This window comes from Mastigoproctus giganteus, chromosome 12 (genome assembly GCF_048544385.1).
Source record: "Mastigoproctus giganteus isolate SK-2022 chromosome 12, ASM4854438v1, whole genome shotgun sequence".
NCBI classification, from domain to species: Eukaryota; Metazoa; Arthropoda; class Arachnida; order Uropygi; family Thelyphonidae; genus Mastigoproctus; species Mastigoproctus giganteus.
Genome location: NC_143586.1, coordinates 144,162,517 through 144,186,966, shown reverse-complemented (window position 1 = coordinate 144,186,966; position 24,450 = coordinate 144,162,517). Strand labels below are relative to the sequence as shown.

The 24,450-nt window shown below is 35.3% G+C and overlaps 1 protein-coding gene across 1 annotated transcript in view; it reads left to right on the top strand.

Moving 5' to 3' along the window:
- LOC150077482 (uncharacterized) overlaps positions 1–24,450 on the top strand; it is a 142,743-nt gene that overhangs the window by 38,359 nt on the left and 79,934 nt on the right. Inside the window, exons 2-4 of the mRNA XM_090385916.1 lie at positions 1,393–1,622; positions 10,339–10,446; positions 21,179–21,338. Of these exons, the coding sequence (XP_090242042.1) occupies positions 1,393–1,622; positions 10,339–10,446; positions 21,179–21,338 (498 nt within the window). The remainder of the gene's footprint in view (positions 1–1,392; positions 1,623–10,338; positions 10,447–21,178; positions 21,339–24,450) is intronic.

The following is a 24,450-nucleotide window of genomic DNA, read 5'->3' as shown; positions in this document are numbered from 1 at the left end:
TTGCATCACTTGCCTCCATTACTATTATTACTATATTGCCTAATACTTGTTAACATTTGGTGATGGAGATAGGAGAGAGTTTGTTAGAGATGGAATATCTATTAGTCTTTGAGGTTGACAGTAATGTCAGGTGCTGCATGGATTTATATAACGTTAAAAATGCAGTAATTTCCACGACTTTTTCTAATGTGTTTTAGTTGTATTCACTTTTTGTAGCACTTATACATCTTGCTGTTCTACTTCAATTTATTTTACATTACATTCTAGGCAACATGTTGGTTATGCTAATGCACCCTCTTATGTTTGCCGTTCGTTCTTTATTTCTTTTGGCCCATTTATTTTTCTTCATAACTTATTAATGTTTATTTAACATGGTTGTAGTGAGCTGAGCTGCTACGCAGTGCTCATGCTGCTATCTATATTCTGTTTACTTTTAGTTTCTTATTTATACTTCACTTGCTTAAGCTATCTGTTTTTTATTTCTTTACTGCACCATTATGCAAGTCTATTGCATCAGCAGGCTGGCAGTAGTTTGTCAATTGCTGTTTGCCTCATGGATTTGTGACATTCAAAATGCAGTTATTTCCAAGACTATTGTTGTCCTATAGCCTTCTGACAAGATAGGACTCAGTGGTCATCTGTTTTTTGTTTTTAATTGTTTCATTTATTTGTTATGTTGTGGATAGTATGCGGTATCACTTGTAATATTGTCACCGTGATATTTCACACTACAATAGGGCACTGATCTAAATTTGTACTTTATTGGCTTGTAAATTTAAGCAACGTTGCCTTTTGTTTAAAATGGTCAAAATTTTAGGTACATATTCTTTTCACATTACTCTTTTAATCAATTTCCAGTAATTTCCATGACTATTTTTCTAATGTGTTTTAGTTGTATTACTCATCCATCTTACTCTCCTGTAATTTTTACATATTACACACACACACTAGTGGTGTCCATATAAATTGTATCATCCTCTTAAAATTTAATATTTCTTTAATAACTCCCTCTATTGGTAATATATGTCATATACTGTAACTTATCCGGTCAAGTCATTTTTTTGGACCTGGGATAATCCAATAATTTTGTGTGATTGTTCCTGGGACTGTCCTTTGAACTTGGATAATCCAATAATCTTATGTGATTGCCCCTGGGGCTGTCCAGTAAATCAGTGAGGGAGCCTCAAAACAACCTGCACATACAGTCAGGGATTTGACATCTTGGTTGTGTAAACTGATTAATAATAAACTTAAATTCCATTAACTAGGTGCATATTTTTATTTTATTTTATTTGATTATACTGAATTTAAATTTAAGGGTTTTTTATTATTATTATTATTAGAAATTTATACATTCACCTGTTTAAGCATTTGTTTTCCTTATTCATTTAGATAAAGCATCTTGTTCTAAGCAGTTTGATAAATATGGTTTTGCTATCATTACTGATGAAGTAACAGAAGACAGAAAATTCTTTGAGATAACAAAAAAATCTGAAAACAAGGAATTCTTAGATGACAGATGTCATATTTATGCCCAAATAGATGAACACAGACTGCGAAGAGCATGGTTACATTTGTTTGAACAATGGAACAAATATATTCATGGTGTTCGTCAGGAAAAGGTAAAAAAACAATATATATGTTAAATGAAATTGGGTGATTAAAATCAATGATCTTGTTGCAGCAAGTACTTTTTAAGCAACATTTTGACTTGACTGGTATTGATTAAAATATAAGCAATAATTTGCAGAGCCAAAATATTAGAAACCCAGTACCATTGCCTTGATAACAACTAAATTTGACATTTGGTCAATTCAAAATCTAAACTGAAAAGAAATACAGTAGTTTCTGGTTGTCATAAATATGACTGTTATTTGAAATATAATAGAACCTCAAATCCAGCATTCTTACTGGAGGAATATTTCTCCAAGGATAGGTGAGTGTATAAGAACAGCAGAGAGTAGTATTAGTAATGGCCGCATGGTGCAAGAAAGCCTATGGTTTATGCTGCACCAGCCATAAAAAAAAAAAAAAAACCCATATAAAACAATGATAAAAAAAAAAACCGTATAAAACAATGATTTTCCCTTTACAAAACCATGCTGAGTGTCCTTGAGAATTTCAATTCGATACAAATGATCCTGAATTCCACCTTTGATCATTACCTCCATGATTTTCCCTACCACTGAAGTCAGACTGACAAGTCGATAATTTCCCACTCCACTCTTAGAGCCACCCTTGTGTATGGGAGATAATTGGCACATTTCCAATCCAGCGGAATCTCTTCAGAGTCTAGTGATGCTCGCATAATTAACCTCAATGGTTCAATGCACTCACTTGCCGCCTACCTTAAGATTATAGGGTATATTCCATTAACTCCAGGAACCTTACTGGCCTGTAGGCTCGAATGTTTTTTCATTAAATAATCTTGTGAAATTTCAATATCATTAATTACATATTTTTCAACTTCGCTCCCACAATTTCCCATTGCCACAAAAGGTGTTTCATTTGTAAATATCGATGCAAAATAACTGTTGAGTTCATCTGCAATGGCAGCTGGTATATTTAATACTATCTCCTTTCCCTTACTTAAAGGTCTGATCTGGTTTGTCCTGCTCTTCTTGGCATTTACATATGTGAAGAATTCCTTATCCCCCCCCCTCTTTGCTCTGTTTGCTAGTGATTTCTCATAAATTGCCTTTGCCTGTCGAACTATTTTCTGTGGCTCTATTACAGATCATCTTGTAGCTGTTATAGGCTTCAGTACTTTTTATTGCTCTGTGACCTTTCCATGCCACCTTTTTCTGCTCAAGTAATGTGGCAACTTCACTATTCATCCAACTTGGAACCCTCCTTGTGGAGTATATTTTTTAATGGTAAATATGCATTCGAGGCATCTGTGATTAATGTTTTAAAAGCATACCATAGTTCAATAGTATTCATTCTCTGTGCAATATTTACCCAGTTAATAGAGGCCATGTAGTACCTTAAGGCATTGTAATTTCCTTTTCTGAAATTAAAACCCATTCCTTTGCCTTTTACTACTGCTACCTCTCTCATCATCATCCACCGTAGAACTCAGTGATCACTTCCTGCTACTGATTCCTCTACTGTCAGCCCTGTTATGTCATCTGATTCATGGGTGATGATGAGGTCTAGGATATTCTTTTCTCTAGTACTTTCCCTGACATGTTGATACAAATAACAGTCGTATAGTTGATTTAAAAATTTTGTTCCCCATGTCGAGTTTCCTTCCCATTTACTCCAATCAATTAGAGGCAAATTGAAATCACCCATAATAAGACATTGACGCTTACTTGCCCATTCCATTTGCATGTAGAGGCTTTTGTCATATTCTTCACAATCACCTGGTCTGTAGATTACTCCTACTCGCATTATACCTTTGTTTCCAACTATCTCACACCATACAGATTCTATACTAGCATGTGAAACGTCTGAATCCGGGAAGCTATCGTCGCACTTCAGGCTGCTTCTGATAAGAAGAATTACCTCACCACCCCTTCTACCTACCCTATCCTTCCTAAATACATTATACAAGCCGTACTGAAACTCATCATCTCCAATTTCCAGGTGGCACCACGTCTCCGTAAGCCCTATTATGTCCACGTTACTTGTTTTAACCAGCAGTTCAAATTCGCTCATTTTATTGACGATACTTCTAACATTACTATGTAAACAATTAAGACTTACGCAAGCATGTATACTTGCGTAACACAACCCTTGAAATTTTTTAGGCTCTCTTCCGTGACATTAGCTACCCGCTCACTTGAAACGTTTCTGCCCCCAGAACATCTAGATAATATGTCCAGTTGGGATAACAGATAAAGAACTCTTGAATTCTTATCTGTTATGCTGGATGGACTGCAAAAAAAAAAAAAAAAAAAAAAAACACTGTAGTTGCTGGATTTATGCATTATGTTCTGTTAATAATTTCCAAACAGTTTCTTTCTGTTTTACATATTTCCTTGTCTATACATCATTGTTACTATGTATTTGCGACATATAAATCATTAATTTTGCAAGATATTCATTACTAGTTTGCAGTATAATACTCAATATAGTATATATTTTGTTTTAAAGTTGGTTATACTGCTAAATCATATTGCACCATTTATAACTCACAGTACGAAACAGAAGCAGGAATTCTGTGAATTCTATTCGAATGAGCAGCAGCCTGGAAAACAAGATGCAGGGTATTTCAGAGACTGCTGGGGGTCATTGCGGTACAAGTAAACACATGGGTTGTGTTAGGGTAGCTAAGAATAGGAACAGGTGCATGTATACTTGCGTATACACCAATGCTAGGAGTTTTGTAAATAAATTTGATGAATTTGAGGTATTGCTCAAAACATCAAAGGCAGATATTGTTGGGATATCAGAGACGTGGTGTCACACAGATATAAGGAATGCAGAACTGGTATTTGGGGAGTACAATGTGTACAGAAAGGATAGGAAGGGAGGAGGGGTTATGCTATTAGTTAAGAAACACATAAAATCCAAGGAAGTCAAGCCAGTCGACATCGCCGGATAGTACAGTGTCGAGTCAGTTTGGTATGACATAACCAAACAATCTGTTATACAACTAATAAATGCACAGAAAAGAAAAGGATAGTATGAACCAGAGCTGTAATGCTCAATACATTCTACGTTGGTATCAATATTTGTAAAATAATAAGAGAGGTTTACTGCAATATAGTACCCAGAACACTTCCGTATGATACTCTCCAGAAATTAAAATGAAAAAACCAAAATCTTCATTAGAGTAACAAATAATTAAAAATCAGTTTAACACGAAAAAAAATTTAATTCAATTAAAAATCAAATTAATGTACTTAAAAATAAGAAAATTAATTAAAAGAATTTAACGAAAAAATTGCAAAACGATTTTCTTTCCTGAAGCTGACAACGCTTTTCGACCGTATGTCGTAATCACAGGAATGAAAATTACCGAATAGGGTTGAGCATGAAACTTCAGTAGGGATTTGTCATTGTGCATGCGCATAAAAGCACACGAATCGGAGATCAGATATGGCCGGCGAACATTAACAGAATTATTATTATTAGCCATATGGTGCAAGGAAGCCTGAGGCTTATGCTGCACCAGCCAAAAAAAAAAAAAAAATACTTGCATTAGCCTGAGAGAGCGAGAGAGAAGTAGAAGGGAATCACCAAGAAAGCAAGAAAGAGAAGAATGATATCCAGCTCAGAACACTGGGTTTGCCAAGCCCTTACTCACCAGATGTGAGCCCCTGGGGTTATTCTCATGTAATTTAATTTCTACAGTTTCTGCAATTAATAGTCGCGTATAATTATGTTGGACACTAAGGATTTTGGCCTCTTTAAATAAAAAAGTATTTTTCTTTAACGGCGTGAAAGGCTAATCTGACACTGCTGAACGAGACATTAGATTTTGATTAACACGAATATTTAGAGGAAAATGCATCAAATCTTGGTAAGACGAGTCGCAATCACCACAAGAAATGTTGTATACCAGATCATTAATATGTGTTGCAAACGAGGAAAGGACTGAGCTATAGGGTGTAATAGTTCAGTTCAGTATAGGGTGTAATTTCCGTATTGGCCTGGCCACAATTTTAAATTCGGTATCTTTAAAGAATCTGTTAAGCTGTTTGTGCCACTGTTCAACATCTGGCTGAGCGTTATACACTTAGTCAGATTTTATCCGACAATGACAATGTGTCTGCTGTTTTTAGCCATTTAAAATCAGTAAACCTTTTTACTCATATTTAAAATTTAAATTGTATTGTTATTTCTTTGTTGATATATTTTTTTACTTTTATACCTTTTATATCTATATTATATCTTGCCATTGTGACCTAACTAATTAGATGACACTGAATGTTTTAACTTTTTATATATGATCTGGATTTGGCGCGTTATAGCCTTAGTTGCTAATGCGCCAATAAAACCTAAATGAAATCAAAGGCACTGTTCAACATATGGGACAGAAATAAAGTATTTTTTGATATTACTATTGTTGATTGGTGTAGTATTTTGTATTCTGTCTTTAATTTGTACCCTAATTCGGTTTATTGTAGCAAGGGGATAATCCCTGCTTGTTAATATTTGTATTTCTGAGCCCAAAGCAGATTCCGTTTTGAATATTTATAGGCATTTAGAAATTGATTAAAGATAATCGATCTTTTGTAGGTGAATGGGTGATAGCTATTATAATGTAGAAGCATACCAGTGTTTTTAGGTTTTCAATAGATGTTAAATTGGATTTTATTCGAGTCCCGAGTAAGCGTGAAATTTAGAAAATTTAATGACTTTATATCTGTATCCTCCCTTTCCAATGTAAATTTGAGTCTAGAATGAATATTATTAAACAAATGTAAAATGTCTTGGATAGTGCTACTATCAGTAATAACTAGAACATCGTCTAAATACCTCCCATAGTATGTGATACTGGGTAGAAAAGGCATGAAATGTATCTGCTCAATCGTTGAGAGATAGATCTCCAATTTTAAGCCACACAGGCTCAATCCCATTGGTAAACCAAAAATTTGTGTGTACACTTTGTCTCAAAAGGTGATATAGTTGGCCTCAACTAACAGTTTAATTAAGTGAAAAATTTTTCTTAACAGAAAGCTTCATATAATTAATCGGTATCAAGTTATTATTTAACATATCCCAAATAATATCTAATATGTATTCAACATTTACATTCGTATATAATGGGGTAACATCTAGTGAGAATAAATTGTCATTGTCGCCAAGTCTACAGTCCCTAAGGTTATTAAATAATGTATCATAGTTCTTAATCCCAAATTGTATTGCCTGTCTAAAGGGTTTTATAATGATATATACATGTGTGGCCAAGGATGAAAATGCAGAGTTTCTGTAGGAAACAATAGGCCAAATAGGAAATCCAGTCTTGTGTAATTTTACCTGACCAAAAAAGTGCAGGAATATTGTATGTTCTGGCACTACATTACTCAGCCATAGTAATGTAGTCGTTTTTTCGATATCGAAAAAACCCTCTCTAGAAGGTCTTTGGACCCTCTCTAGAAGTTCTATGTACATTTTTAGGTGAGGCCCTTGGATCTGAATACTCCAGATGATGTCTAACCATCACTTTATAAAGAGGAATAACTTTTATTGATCACTGATAGTACCCCTGAAACTTCCAGACTCAAGGAAAACATCATATTTGCTTGATATCATAACCACTAAATTTTTTTTTTCATCTTGAACTACCTTTAATTCCATGTCCCATGGTCTGTACATCATCCCTAGATTTATTTTGCCCATTTAAATGCTTTATCACCTCACCATATTAATTAACCATATTTGTCAAGCAAATTGTTTGTGAAGGGACCCTTCACAAACCAATGCTGTGACACCAGTAGGATGTCAGTTTTATCAAGATGTTCATATTGTATCCTTAATAACCAATTTCATTATCTTACCCACTACAGAAGTCTCACTAGTCTGAAGTTATTCATTTCCAACTTAGCTCTTCCTTTATGGGTGGGTGAGACATTTGCACTTCTCCAGGCTAAAGGAATCACACCAAACTAATAATGTCAGCAGTAATACTAATGGTATAATACACTCGCTTGTGGCATTCTTTAACTGGATGCACATCATCTATCCCAGGAGCCTTGCTGCCTGTCATTCTCAATAGTTTTCTGAGTAGTACTTCTTAGAAAATGTTATATTCGTAATTTAACATATCCCAAATAATATCTAATGTGTATGACTCTGTAGGTAAAATTTGCTTTCAATCATAAAAATGGATGTAAAATATCTTTGGTTTTTGAAGTTCAACTCATCTGTAATTTTAGCTAGATTATCTATGATTTCACCATTTCTGAAATGGAAGGACCTATGTGATTTATTGTTCTTCTTGTTTTACATTAACATGAAAGAAAAACTCCTTATCCCTATTCCTGGCTCTTTTTGCCAGTGACCAATGATTTATCATACTAGGCTTTTTCTTTTCTTATCTCATCTGTAGTATTATGTACCTGCATATTGTTCTCATGTGTGGAAGTATCATGCAAAAGTCTATCTATCATACTCTTCCTTCTTTTTGTATAAGATGTGTCAGCTCTTGTCATGCATTTCGGCATCTTTTGTAGTGCCTTACCACTGTAACAAATGTTTGTGGCTTCCAGAATAATTTTTTAAACATTTTCCATAGGGTATTCATATCCAGCAGCTTGATAGAGCCTAAGAAGGGACTCTTAACACATTATAGCCTCCCTTTTTAAATTGAAACCCCCTCGCCTTTATATTTGATCACCAAAATTTCCTTTCAACACTACCCATTTTATAACATTATTTTTGCCACCTGCTAGTGGTTTGTGCACTGTCAAACATATGGTAATGCTTTGATTCTTCGTGAAAACCAAGTCAAAAATATTTAGGCCTCTTGCACTTTCTCTGACACATTGAAATAAGTAACACTGACCGGGCTAGCCGGGTGGGTAAAATGCCTGCCTAGCAACTCAAAGGTCGCGGGTTCGAATCCCGCCTCGGGCTTGGATCAAAGTACTGCAAAAACCTTGGGCAGTGCATTATGGCCACAGAAGCCGATATGCCAACAACTACCAAATAAAAAAATAAGTAACAGTTGTTCTTGAAAACCATTGTTACTTATTTCAACAGCCTTATTTATTCCCCAAAAGCTACACCATCACTTTAAAGTGTAGCTTTTAAGGTATGAGAAAGACTTGTCTTTCCTTAAGTCTAATTCGACAAAGAGGTTCCTATGCCTTTAAACCTTCTTGTATGTTTATTTTATTGTTTATTTGCTGTTTTGTGTATTGCTTTTTATTGCTATACTGTGCTTTTTTATTTCTTTTTATATCTTTTATGCTCATAATGGTTTTCTTTTATAATTATTTTAATGGCTATGTTGTTTATTTTTAAATAAATTGTTTTATGTTCAGGTCAGAGAGAGATTGTTCAAGATACATATGAACTGATGAGACTAGTGTCAGAGAATAAAACAGCACGGGGTGATTTTAAATTATCATGGGGACATGGAAGACTACAGTATATATATAAACTAGTTTGCAGTACAACCGTACTGCAAACCGTACTCAGAGGGTTCAACATACTGAAGCAGATAGCTAAGTCTTTGGCTAAGAACACAAAGAAAAGTAACAAATAATTATTTTCTTATGTTTAAAAGTCAAACAAGGGAAGAACCATATTGGTTCACTGCATATGAATAGCATGGTTGCTAATGAATAAATGGTATCTACCTTTATCTGTGAAAATGTGTTAGGGATGGGGATACCAGAATTATGCCTAATTCTAACTGGGAATTGAATTGTTTTTTTTCTTATTTATTTATTTTTTTATTTATTTTTTTTTTAACAGGCATAAATTGAAGGCTGAGAAGGTTTGACTTTCATTTCTGTAGATTGTAATTTTAGGGAAATATATTAGAGAAAAGTTGTTTCAGCAAACAGTAGTAGAAGGGATAAACTAGGAAGAAGGAGAAGAAAAGTTACTTCTGTGAGTTTGGAATTGGAGAGTAAATCAATGCTGACTGGTTGTGGCACATATTCATTCTGGTTTGGGAAAGAGTATGGGAATGCTAATTCAGAAGAAGAGTGCCCAGGAAGCATCTGTAGAATAGGCATGCAGCAGAAAGTGAACATCTGAGACAAGAGTGGAAAGACCTTGTAAGAGGCCAACCATTAATTAACCAGACTGCCCTCTTTTGATTTGAATCTAGAAGCTTGGAAGAGGTACTGGGGGCCTCATCTCCGATGTGAGAAAAATATTCTAGAGTAGGACAGGTTTTAGACGTGTTTAGATGAAAAGTAATTCAGAAAGCCCATCTTTTTGATGAAGAGGAAGCAGTAGTTGTGATGTGCCTGTGTTGAGAGAGAGAGAGGTTGGAAGTAGATGTAATCTGTAACACGGTTATGTGACATTGCCTAGAAATCTCGACTTCACTGAAGATGAGCATAGGAACAGTTAGGCACATCTTGGCCCTAGCAGGCCTTGTGCCGCCTGTACCAACAACAGAGGAGCAGTAGACTCTTTAGCAAGAGATAAGATGGAATTGAGTTTTATAACAACTATGCTTTCATTTGGATAATTTTGGCCAATTCTGGATCTTGGAAAGTCAGATTTCAGACATTTTATCTGTATAAGAAAATTAACTTTTCACTTTCTTATATTTATTCTCAAGTTAAATAACATCTTGCTAAATTTTATGTCTAGTTATGGTGATGTCTATGTATAATTATATAATTCTTATTCTTATATTTTTTTATTCAAATTGAATAATTTAAATATTAAAATATTTTTATTTTAATCTTTGACAAGATGAGACGACTGATAAAAAATGGTGTGCCTGAAGATATAAGGCCTGATTTGTGGTGCAAGCTCTTAGAACTTCCAAATTTAAAAGCAAATTCAACATTTGATTCTGAAGTAAGTGTTATTTAATAATATATACATATATTATGTACAATATAGAATTTCCTGCATTTGTTTAATCCTTTCATGACCACATTCACTAGGCTTGTGTAGGCTCACCAGAAACAGTTCTCTGCTAGGGATAGCTCTGTAGAGAGAGTTGCTTCGTGAAATTTTGAAAATTTATATGTAAATTCTTTTAAAATATTAATTTCTTATCTTGATTTGATTGCCCAACATTAGAGGAATATTTTCAAAAAGAAAATCAGAATTTAAAAAATAATAATGAATCATTTTGGAAAAAAAAAAATTGTCATTACTATTTTTGATATAGTAATAGCTTCTAAATCTTTATTTACCAGTTGATTCAAAATTCAACTTCTCGATTTCAGTTTCAGAGATTAATAATAATTAATAATAATTTTGGCTTTTGTTAGCCAAAATTATCATTAATATTAAATCCATTTATTATTATAGCAAATGTTTGCTTTCACCCCTTTTGCACAGTTGACTGGTTAGAACTGTATACAGGCACTCCTCTACTTATGTACAAACAACTTACGTACAACTCACAGATATGTACAAAGCTATTGCTATGTATCAATTTTGAATGCCTTCGTAATATTTTTCTAAAGCAAATTTCTGGAAGTCACTACCATAAAACAATAAAAACAATTAGCAGTTTCTGGTTTATTGGGCTTTTCTGTTAGTGCAATTATAAACGGGTAGCAAACTCAATCTTATTGCATTTGCGATAATACCAATACTGGAATTATGTTAGTTTTTACATTACAGTATTATGGTGAAATGAGTCTCCCTTCACTGAAATCTTCAATCATATAAAAAACATAAGTAAATTTTCACAATCTTCTCTTTGTTCCTATTTTTTGAGCTTCGTAAAGTTTTTACTCCATATCTCATTTGCACGTATCATGTTAATTGCAATTTGTGCATTCTGTGTTCTTTGTTATTGGTTGCTTATTTTCTTACTGTTTTAAATTTTATGCTAAAAAAAAAATGCCAGTGAACAGAAATATCAATTAATTACACTATTAATTAAGCTGTGTACGTAAGTATAAATTTATTTTTATTTTGCTAACCTGTGGGAAATATTCTTCCGATTTTCCTGCATCATTTAATTTTGTTAATTGGAGGAAGTAAAGTGTAAATTTATGCTCTATATCTTTACTTTTATAGCCTGTGGATAATATTTCTCCTATTTTCGCTTATTAGAATAGCCATTTAATACAACTAAAATTGAGTTTACAAACAAGATCGCAGTGACTTACGCTTACTACATATCGTATAGTGAACGGTATTTTATTTTGGAGAGTCCATTGTAAAGTGATTTGATCGTAGATAAAATTAAATTATGTATCATATTTAGATTAAATTAGTTTTGAATAAATACTGTACTCTACATTATTATTCGTTGTGTGTTTTTTCAGCCTCATTTTAACTCGGTTACAAATCGTAAAATGCTGTACATGATGAAGTTTATTGGAGGTCTCAGTGCATGCATTTTGTATCTACAAGACCAAAGTTGGACTTCCATACAAAACGGACTTACATACATGAAACAAAACCTATTAAGTACGTAAGTCAAGGAGTGCCTGTATAACAGATTCAATCTCCTCCAATTTTCAAAGCTGTTTTAGTGCTCCCATCTATTATATACCATGTGTACTATTACTTGGAAGCATGAATAAGAGATGTCAGCACCTGCTGGAAAATTTCAAAACAGTTCATACAAAATGTAGTTATAACAATCATTAAAAATACTTGTGCTACCCAGTCCACTGAGTACTTTATTCATTAAAACTTGTTAATGATAAATGCTATTATCAGTTTATTTCACATGAGGAAACTTTCTTTTTTTTTTTCAATCACATGAAAAATTGTGATTTTAGTATTAGATATTGTGATGCAATGAAGCCCATGCTTTTTTGCAGCACAAGAAAAAAAATAATAATAATAAAAATAGTATGATATCAGATTGTATTGTTTCATCCATTTTAATCAATAATGCAGCTAATATTAACATAATATGATTTATATTATTTATAATTAACAGATAAATGGTTATTAACAAACAAATCAGGAACTGGGATAATGATATTAAAACCATTATACAGGAAAGGAAAGAAACTTATAAAAAATGGTTAAACAGCAAAAAAATAGGAGCAGAAATTGAATATAAAAGAAAGAGCAATAGCTAGAAAGACATGTAGAAAGAAAAATAGCTGGTTAGAATACTTACAAAATTTATGGACAGAAATTGATACTAACCTGTATAATATATCACCAAATGAAAATAGAGATAGGGAAGATATATCTTTATGAGAATTTAAAGATGCTTTTAATAACGGTAAATCTGGAAAGTCTCCATGTGAAGACAATATAAACCTGGAATTAATAAAATATGCTGGTGATAATTTCCGTAAACGCCTGTTAAGATTCTATAATTTAGTTTGGAACCAAGGAACAAGTCCACTCTGGAAAAATGCCCTTGTCCTATATTTAAAAAAGGTGACAAATCCTGTTGTGAGTGGATATAAATTATATGCACGATTATTGTCAGCAAAATTATGGAAATATATTGTTGTTGTTGTTATTTGGTTTTTAGGAGCATTAGCAACTAAGGCCATATTGCTCCTTGGAAATATATTAATCCTGCTTTATATGAAAAACAAAATGGATTTAGGAAGGGACCGAGCTTTTAAATTAAAAATTTTAATAGAGAATATAGTATTGAAACACATTTGCATTTATTGATTCCAGGAAAGCTTTCGATATGGTTTCTAGAGGAAGATTATGGGAAACCTTAAAACAATTAAATATCCCTAATCAATTATTAAATGCTATAATGGATATTTATCATAATAACAGAATTGCAATAAAGACCAACTCTGGTATAACTGAATGGAAATCAATCAGTCGAGGAGTCAGTCAAGGATGCCCATTGTCACCATCTCTGTTTAATATTTATATAAATGCAATAGTCAAAAACAGAAGAACACTATCAATTGTGATTTTAAAATTTATCAAATAACAAAATTAAATACTTGTATTTAATTTGCAAATAATCAAATAATAATAGCTCAGAATGAAGATTAACTTCAGAAATCAATTTTTACCTTAAACAATATTGCTAAAACATTTGGAATAGAAATTTCAAAAGAAAATACTAAAGTTATGGTATTTAAAAGTAATTATCCAATCAGAAGTAAAATAGTAATAGAAAATAGCATCATCCTGTAACAAGTAAATTCACTCAAATATCTTTGATGTTATCTTTCTTATGTCGAAGAAAAATATATAAAATTAAAACTTCCCAATTTTATAAAAATTGCAGATTAAATTGATAATATCCTAAAACCAAATAAAGTTCAAAAGCATACAAGGATAAAAGCTTAAGGTGATATCAAGACCCACTGTGCTCTATGGAAGTGAGACTTGGACAATTAAATCAAAAGATGAGAAAAGGATTTAAAGTTCTGAAATAAAATTTATTCGCCAAACTAGTGGCTATAGATTATTGGACAAGAAGAAAACTTCTGAGCTTCGTAAAGAATTAAGTGTTGATCCAATAATAGATAGAATCTACAAATACAGAGAAAAATGGATTAATCATTTGGATAGGATGCATCCAGCTAGATTATCAAAGAAGATTATGAAATATCAGCCAGTTGGAAGGAGAGGTCCAGGATGTCCAAAGAAAAGATAGACTGAGACCAAAACAAGCCATCTGGACTAAATCCTTGAAAGGAGGATGATGATTTATAATTAATATTAATTTTATGTTACACATAAAAGACTGCTGTACAAAGTGGAGCAGTGTGGCATTAAGGACAAGTTACTGCTGTGGTTAAAGGGATAGTTGAGCGGGAGAAGACAGAGTGGTTATTAACAGACACTGCTCTCCACAGACTGATATATTATTAGTGGAGTCCCCCAGGGATCAGTGCTTAACCCATTCTTGTTTTCTGTATTTATTAATGTTATTTATGAAGGTATATTAGGGGCTTAATGTCAAAGTTAGCAGATAATACAAAGGTTGGCAGAGTGGTTATTGACAATAATCAAGGTAAGCTATGGCAACAAATGACCACCTACCTAGTACCATGTTGGGCCACCAACACTGTATTGAATAACAGCTGCTATTTGTCTAGGCATTGAGCAACAAAGTCTAGAAAAATTAGGCAAATGGGCTGAGAAATGGCAGTTGAAGTTTAACATTGACAAATGCACGGTACCGCATATAAGTAGCAGTATTTCCAAATTAACATATACCCACTATGTACCAACTGGGTGGCACTACACTCAGAGTAATGAAAAATGGAGAAGAATTGGGTGGGGGTATTGTGCAGTCACGTATCAAGTTCCCTGGTCAGTGTAGACAGGCTGCCTGGACAGCTCATGGAGTTTTGTCAATGATATACATGAATTTTTCCAGCAGGAATAATGAGGTGATTTATCTCATTGTACAAGGTAATGGTTAGGCCACATCTTGAGTACTGCATACAGGTCTGGAGAGCTCATTGTAGGAAGCATGTAGATCTGCTAGGACAGGTGTAAAGAACAACAGTGAGATTGCTAAGGGGAATTGCAGCATCTATAGTCTATATATTGAGGTTTTTAAGGCTTTGAATGGATTGAGCAAGCTCTATGCTGATGGGATTCTTCCTCTTGTTCAGACTACACCCAAGGGAGCATAAATTGAAATTGAGGAAAAGATAGTTGCGGGGTAGATGTACAAAAGTTTGCCTTCTGCACTTAAATGAAAAAAATAAAGCCAGCTGGTACTTGTTTATAGAACAAACTTCCATTTGTTTTTGTGGAAGTTTGAATGAATTTAAGGAGAAACTAGACAACTATTGGAGGGGTGGACAAGCAATGTGGAAAGGGTGGAATTTCGTTTTATGTTTCCATTACACTCAGTGATCACTGAATTATGACCACCTACCTAGTACAATTTTGGGCTGCCAACATTGTATTGAATAACAGCTACTATTTGCCTAGGCATTGACTCCACTAGATGTCTGAAGACATCTGTAGGGATCTGCAGCCATGCTGCTTGTAAGGTTTTCCACAGTGTTGGAATACATGATGGTTGCATGTCCATATGCCTCACTTTCCATTCCAAAACATCCCATAGGCGTTCAATTGGATTGAGGTCGGGTGAATTTGGAGGCCAATCAAGATGGATAACATCTTCACTGTGTTCCTCAGACTACTTGTGCACAGTGTGTGCCGATATACCTCACCGGTATAGAAACAAATAATGAACACAATAATTCAGTGGAACTGTTGTGGTTTCTGTGCCAATACTGATGTTGTATATGATCTTTCCTCTAAATATACCATATTTAAAACCTCAAGATACACCAAAATTGTCTCGGTATAATATCTTTAGAAAAGACAGAACCTACCAAAATACTGCACATGGTGGTGTAGCTGTTTTAGTAAACCCACGTTCTGCCAAGCATGTTTTACTGAACACTCCCCTTGAGGCAGCAGCAGTCTATGTAGCTGCTGATATCCACATTACAGTTTGCACCTTGTACATTCCACCTAGTTATAGCTTTCAACAAAATGATCTAGATAATGTCATAGCTCAACTCCCCACACCTTTCCTCATTCTAGGAGATTTAAATGGTCATCACACACTATGGAGCAACAATAACATTGATCAAAGAGGAAAACAAATTGAAAAATGTTTAGATGATAACAACCTTCTTCTAAATGATGGGTCACCTACATATGTTCACCTTCCTTCTGGAACTATACTTCAATAGATTTGTCCATCTGTTCAGCAGCCCTATATCCTACTCTAAAGTGGTCAGTAAATAATGATCCACTACATAGTGATCATTTTCCCATACTAACTGAATTACTAAATAAGCCTCTCTTATCATCCTACTAAATCAACCTACTAATATCAGTGAGCTGCAGTGGCTCACTGATAAAGCAAATTGGCAGATGTATAAAAACCATACTAAATTTCCTCTCTAAAATTGCTAATACACCCAAAAATCTGGTGGAGTAACAAATGCCGGGCAGCTAAAAAAAGAGCAAAATAAAGGATGGAATTCCTTTCACCGCAGTCCAACTACAAAGAAAATCTTATCCAGTATAAACGCGCCAGAGCAAGAGCAAGGTATGTTAGATGCTGTAATAAAAAGGCAACCTGGATCCACTTTACTTAAACCATTAATCAAGATACCCCTGTGAATAAAATTTGGAAAATAATCAGAAAAATTAGTGGTAAACACCAGACGACTCCCATACCTATCATGTTAAGAGGTGGGAACAGAATGTTTCTGACCCTGCCCAAATTGCCAACATCTTAGGGGAAACTTTTGCGAAAGCATCAGCAACAGAAAGTTACACACCAGCCTTCAGAAGATTTAAAACAAATACAGAAAAACAAAAATTAAACTTTTCTTCTAAAGGGAATGAACAATACAGCCTACCATTTACTCTCCACAAACTGCATAGAGCTCTATCAACATCTGGACACAGTGCTGTAGGACCAGATAATATTTACTACTCGATGATACAGGAACTAAGTACTGAATCATTGCTGTCACTCGTTGATCTGTTCAACAGACTTTACCTAGAAGATACATTTCCTAAACAATGGCACCATGCTACAGTTCTTGCCTTCCTTAAAGAGACCCAACAAATCCTACTAGCTATAGACCCATTGCCTTGACCAGTTGCCTCTGCAACTGGTCAACTCTGCAAAATTCTTGAAAAGATGATAAACCGTCGACTGATATGACACCTAGAAAACTTTAATCTCCTACATTCTGCACAATATGGTATCCGAAAAAACAGATCAACGCTAGATATACTAGTAAGACCTGAGAACTCCATCCGAAATGCATTACTTAGATCAGAACATCATGTTATGGTGTGTTTTGATATCAGTAAAGCTTAAGATTCCACGTGAAAGTATGGAATATTCCGCGAATTATATCACCGTGGACTTCAGGGCCATCTTCTGATTTTCATTCAGAACTTCCTGCACAAGCGTACATTTCAGGTTCGTTTTAAAACTTCATTATCCCAAATGTTCTTACAAGAATAAGGAGTCCCCAAGGCTCTGTACTCAGTGCTACACTTTTTATAATTGCAATAAACACCATTGCCGAACAGATTCCAAACACTATTGATACAGCACTATTTGTAGATGACCTTAGCAGTTCGTGTCATACAAAAAACATGAATACTGTTGAAAGGCAGTTATAAGGGGCAATAACTGAGATCAGTTCATGGACACAAACTAATGGATTTCAACTCTGTCCAAATAAAACGTTGTGCATCCATTTTTGCCACCAACATAAACTTCACCCACATCCGGAACTACAACTGAATGGCCAACCAATAGCAGTTCATCCCAGCATATGGTTCTTAGGAATCACATTAGATCATAAAAACTTACCTTTTCAGAGCATATTAAAAAACTAAGAACATCCTGTCAGCAAAAGCTAAATATCATCCAGGTTCTGTCAGCAACTAAATGAGGAACTGATCAAGTTACCATGTTACGATTATAGAGCCTTAATAAGATCAAAGTTTGACTATGGAGCACCAGTATATAGCTCAGCAAGTCCTTCGCTGGCTTGACCTTATCCATCATAGTGCAATATGCATTGCCATAGGAGCATATCGCACGTCTCCAATACATGAACCCCCTCTCTCAATCAGAAGACAACAACAGACAAGCAGGTACTTTTCACCCACCAGCACAGCATTTTATACCAAAACCACCCTCCTGCTAACCAACCATTAGGTATGCGAATAAAATACCTTTCAGAAGAACTTAATCTGTCTTTTAATAATGTTTCAAATACACTTCCTATTTCCTGTGCTCCTTGGGACATTACTTCACCTTCATGCGATTTATCCCTCCATCAAGTGAATAAAGCCACATTACATAAAGAAAATTTCTTACAACTGTATCATGCAGTAGTGGATCAGTTTCCCAACTTCATCATAATGTATACTGACGGATCAAAGAATGAGGCCCACATTAGAATTGCCACAGTTTTTCTGAACATCACATTGGCCTACGAATTGCCATATGAGTTCAGTATATTTTCTGCCGAACTAATGGCTATTCAGATTGCACTGAAGCATATCAAGGCCTCGGATATTGAAAATAGTATAATTTTTACAGATTCTTTAAGTGCACTTCAAGCCCTGAAAAACACCATAAATATTACCCAACTAGTCTTAAAGGAAGTAACCTACTCTTTGTATACTTTATTCAAACTTGGAGAATACATACACCTCTGCTGGGTCCCTAAACATATGGAAATTCCCGGAAATTAATTAGCAAACAATGCTGCAAAATTGGCTGTCTTACCACCCAGTTGGAAACTGGGTGGTAAGACAGCCACAATTGGAAAGTACCATATCAAGAAGATAAATATCATCTATAAATCAATAATCTCGAGAAAATGCATGTAGCAGTGGCAATTGTCATGGGAAAATCAATATAACGATAAGCTTTGGAGTATCGAGCCAAATCTTGAGCGATGGCTTTCAAGCTTCAGCTCAATTCGAAAACTGGAGGTAATATTGCACACCTATGAAAGGTCACACAAATATCACTCATGGTTATCTATTAAGAGGGGAGATCTCCACTGAGTGTCATCACTGCAACTTAGTGCTTTCAGTAAAACATATCCTTGTTGAATGCCTAAAATATGCAAGAGAATGACAGAATCTTTTCACACCAGCCACAACAGAACCCTCTTACACTTACATCACTCTTCAGCAATAAAGCAGATGTCTCAAGCATTTTTACCTTTCTTAAAATGATTAATGTATACCACATCCTTTAACTAGTTAAAAACTAACTTGCTTGTACTATTTTTTGCAATTATCTCTATCTGACAGGAAATAGCATAAATACTTACCATATGTATGGTGCACTATGGCCATAGTTGCCAATGCGCCTAATAAATCCTTCATCCAATAACAACATCCTCCACTGAGTGCTACCACGTCTCATATTACAAAGTTAAATGCAACAAAAAATATTCAGAACACAACCATGTACACGATGGCACATCCATGCAGGAAGATCCTATTTTAGAAATCTATGCTGAAGAAGAAATGGACACTGGTTAGCTAGTGGGCAGGTACATGTACATGTTGTTTGTTTGTTTGTTTGGGAATCCATCCTTGGAAATGTTTACATAATAATAAATATTGATTACATTTTATACCATTTTTCCTCTGAACATAATGACTCACATTTTCCTTCCAACTCGTGTATTATTGATCTTGGTAAAACACCTCCCACCTTTCCTAGCATGCTCCATTCAATGCTTCCTGTGGTCTTCCATCATAAGGATGTCAGAAGGATATTGACAAATCTTGATGCCAAGAAAACTTCAAGTCCTGATGTTGTTTCTCCAGTAGTTCTCAAAACCTGCCCCTGAACTTATTCCTGTTCTTTGCTGCCTTTTTTCACTTTCTTATTCCAAGGGTGTTTTCCTTCTGCTTGGAAATTTGCCCATGTCCAGCCAATTCCTAAAAAGAATGACAAATCCCTTCCATCCAATTATTGTCCCATTGCAATTACTTCTACACTTTCTAAACTAATGGAGAAATTATTTAACTGCCAACTCTTAAACTATCTAGAAACCTTCGGTTTGATCAATAATCACCAGTATGGATTCCATCAGTGTCGATCAACTAATGATATTCTGGCTTATGTTACCCATTTATGGACAAATTCAATGGAAAAGTTAACTCAAGCAGTTGCTCTTGACATCTCAAAGGCTTTCGATCATGTTTGCCATAAAGGTCTTCTAAAGAGTGAAAGAGAAAACTTGGTTTTCTCTTTCACTCTCGGCATTACTTTTCTTCCAAACAGCTGTTCACTCTGTACAAATCACAAATTGTCCTACCATGGAGTTGTGTTCCCACATCTGGGGCGGTGCCCCCAAAACCTCTCAGGCCTCTAGATTCCATTCAGAAGAGGGTAGTTAGGTTAATTAATGACTCATCTCTAACAGAGTCTCTCCACTCTATCTCATAGACATACTGTGTCTGCTGCATGCTTTTTCTACAGATACTTCCATGGGCACTGTTCTTCTGAATTGGCTTCTATAATTCCTGCTCTTTCTTTCAAAACAATCCAAACACATGCCGCCACCAGACAACATCCATTTATTGTCTAACTTCAAACTCACATAACCAACTTTTCATCTTCCTGGTTTATTCATTCAACTGCATTTTCTGGAACAACCTTCCTTCATACGTATTTCCTGAAAATTACAGTCTACAGAAGTTCAAGTCTAATGTCAACAAATATCTTCTTTCGACTTCCCAACCTCCAACCCATGCACGGTACTAAGTACTATAGGTTCTAATACCTCTCGTATTTGGGGTTTTCGTTAAAAAAAAAAAAAAAATTTACTGCTGTTTGTAAAAACCAATCAAATCCTTTCACTAGTTCAAATTTTATTTAATTTTGTTGTGAAATGTTTACTTTTTGTTTGAATGAAGGCTGTAGTTTGCTTCAGTAATATGAACAGTCTTTAAATTTCCATTTCAACTATTAATTTTGTTGTTAAATGTTTACATTTTGTGTTTGAATGAAGGTTTGCTTCAGTAATATGAACAGTCTTTAGATTTCCATTTCAACCATTAATTTTGTGTACATGCAGATATTTTTAGTATCTTTTCAAAAGACAGATAAAAAGACATTTTATCATTGCAGAGTGAATTCAAAGTACTAAAAGAACAGATGGATCAGCTGGGTATTGATGAATATGATTCCAGCAAAACTGATCAGATTCTTTCTAGAATAGGAAAAGAAGAAGTAGTTGCTTCTCCAGGAGTTGATCCTGCAACTTTAAGACAAATTTGTGTGGATGTTGGTGAGTTACGTTTTTGTGAAATAGATTTAAATTATATTATAGTTTTATTCTGTCAATAGAAAAAAAAAGAAAAAAAGAAAAAAAAAAGATGTAAAAGAAACCAGTGTCTTAACAGTTAGTATTTTCCTGACTGTTTTGTATTTAGAGGTTTTTTGTTTTTTTAACTTATGAGCCTTTCAGTATGTGAAAGTATACTAATAGATTAACAGTAGCTGCTGGCAGAGGTGAAAGCGATTCTTACACTGCTTCGATTGAAATGCAATTGAGCAGCAGCCTGGAAAGCAAGGCAATGGGGATTTGCAGGACTGCTTGGGAGTCATAGTGGAACAAGTAAATACATAGGCTGTGTAGGTTAACTAAGAGAAACAGGTGCATGTACACTTGCATGTACACCAATGCTAGGAGTATAGTTAATGAATTTGATGAGCTCGAAGTGCTAGTCAAGATATCAAAGACATGGTGTCACACAGACATAAGCATTGCACAATTGGAAATTGGGGAGTACAATGTGTACAGAAAAGATAGACATGATGGGAAGGAAGGAAGGAGGGGTTATGCTATTAGTTAAGAAACACATAAAATCTAAGGAAGTGCATCCAGTTGATGTTAGCATTAATAGAGGCATATGATGCAAGAAAGCAAGCTTATGCAGCATCAGCCAAAAAAAAACCACTCCCATTTCACCCCTCCATTCGTTCGAAATACCTGTCCAGCTGAGCCTTAAATTTATTTAGGCTATCAACTTCCACAACAAGGGATGGAAGTCTGTTCCACCAACCAACTACCCGCTGGCTAAAGGCAAATTTCCGCACATCTATCCTACATCTGTCTTTCCTCAATTTGAATTTATGCCCTCTCAGGTGATTATTCTGAGCAAGAGGAAGAATCCCATCGGCATTGGGCATACTCAAACCATTCAAGACTTTATACACCTCTATCAGATCACTTCCCCAGTGCCTAGTCTTCAGACACTGCAATTTCCAAAACTTAAGCCTTTCTTCGTAAGAACAACCCTTTGTTCCATTCACTAATCTTGTTGCCCTTCTCTGTACTTGTTTCAGCAGCTCTACATCCTTCTTGAAATGAGGCCTCCAGACCTGTATACAGTACTCAAGGTTTGGCCTGACCATTGCCTTATACAAGGAAATAATCACCTCCTTATCCCTGATAGAAAAATTCCTGTATATCATTGACAAGACACCATGAGCTACTCTTGCAGTCCGTCTGCACTGCTCAGAAAACTTCATATCTGCCTGCACAATTATCCCCAGGTCCTTGTAATTCTCTACCACTGTCAGGGTAGTACCACAGAGTTGATACGTTGCTCTGGGGTTACTGTTTCTCATATGTAGTACTTTACATTTGTCAATGTTAAACTTCATTTGACACCTCTCAGCCCATCTGCTCAGCCTTTCCAGATCCTGTTGCAGCAGCATAGCGTCAGTAGTGTCCTTAACAACCCTGCCAACCTTTGTATCGTCTGAAAACTTGGACATTATGCGTGATATACCATCATCAGTATCATTTATAAATACAGAAAACAACAATGGACCCTGAGGGACTCCACTAATAACATTAGTCCACAATGAACAGTGTCCATTGATTACCACTCTCTGTCTTCTCTCCCTCAACCATCCCTTTATCCATAGCAGCAATTTGCCTCCAATGTCACACTACTCCAATTTGTGCAGCAGTCTTCAATGTGCAACAGTATCAAAAGCCTATCAAAGATCCAAATATATAATATCAAAGTTATTCCCTGCATCCAGTTCTTTTGTGACTGCATCATAGTATCCAATCAAATTGGGCAAGCAACACTCTCCCTTAATAAAACCATGCTGTGTCCGAGCTATAACTGAAGTCTTGTCTAGATGATCCTGTAGTGCTTCTTTAACCAGTGCCTCCATTAATTTTCCTGGAACAGAAGTTAAACTCACAGGTCTATAATTACTTGTGTCAGCCTTTGATCCTCCTTTGTGCGTTGGGATCACATTTGCACATCTCCAGTCTGTGGGTACCTCCCCTGAGTCCAAAGAAGCTCTCATAATTATGGTCTGGGGACTAGGCACCTGCTAGGTGATCTGATTGAGGTGTATAAAGCCTTGAATGGTTTTTAGCATGCTCAGTGCTGATGGGATTCTTCCTCTTGATCAGAATAATCACCTGAGAGGGCATAAATTGAAATTGAGGAAAGACAGTTGTAGAATAGATGTGTGGAAGTTTGCCTTTAACCAGCGGGTGGTTGATTGCTGGAACAAACTTCCATCTGTCGTTGTAGAAGTTGATAGCTTAAACAGATTCAAGGCAGAACCAGACAAACATTTGTACCAAATGAATGGGTGAAATGAGAAGGAGAATGTGTGCGTGTGTTTTTTTTTTTTTTTTTTGGCTGATGCTATATAAGCTTACTTTCTTGCATCATGTGCTCTTGCTAATGCTAATATTAACTTTTATATGCCCAAATTGGGACTAAGCCTTACAAACCACCATGAAAATATGTTTAAGAAAATTGAAATATCATTAATATATTGGACATTATTAGGACATCTCGTGGGATGCATAATGACTCTTCCTATGATTAAAGCCGGCCCTTTTCAAAATCAGCTATTTGGTAGGCAATGGAATACCACCACATTATTTGATGCCACAGAGACCATAACAAACCAACTCCAAAAACATCTGTTAAAGGAAGACGCAACTAGGTGGAAGGATGTGATCTGTGAACTTTCGGGCGTGACATTTTGCGTTGCCGCTCGTATAGCGTGTGATCGATGCAGTTGGAGGATTTTGTTGGTAGCCACAATGGCTCCTCAGGGAACTATGTGACAGGAAGAAGAAGAATGCCCACATGTTGCGAAATATGTGGACTATACCTAATATTCAGAAGTGAAAGCATTTTTATCCTTGGAATTAGTTTATTTTCAGAATAGTATCCTTTACAACCTATACACTGCTTATCTTGGTTTTGAGTGACTTCTCAGGGGCATTGGTCTCATGCCACCAACTGCATCCACAGGTTGCAGATAGTGGAATGGCCCTCAAGGAGGGCTTGCAATGAATAAACAGTTGCAGACAATGGGATGGCATTCATCATCAGTAAGTGATGGAGTAG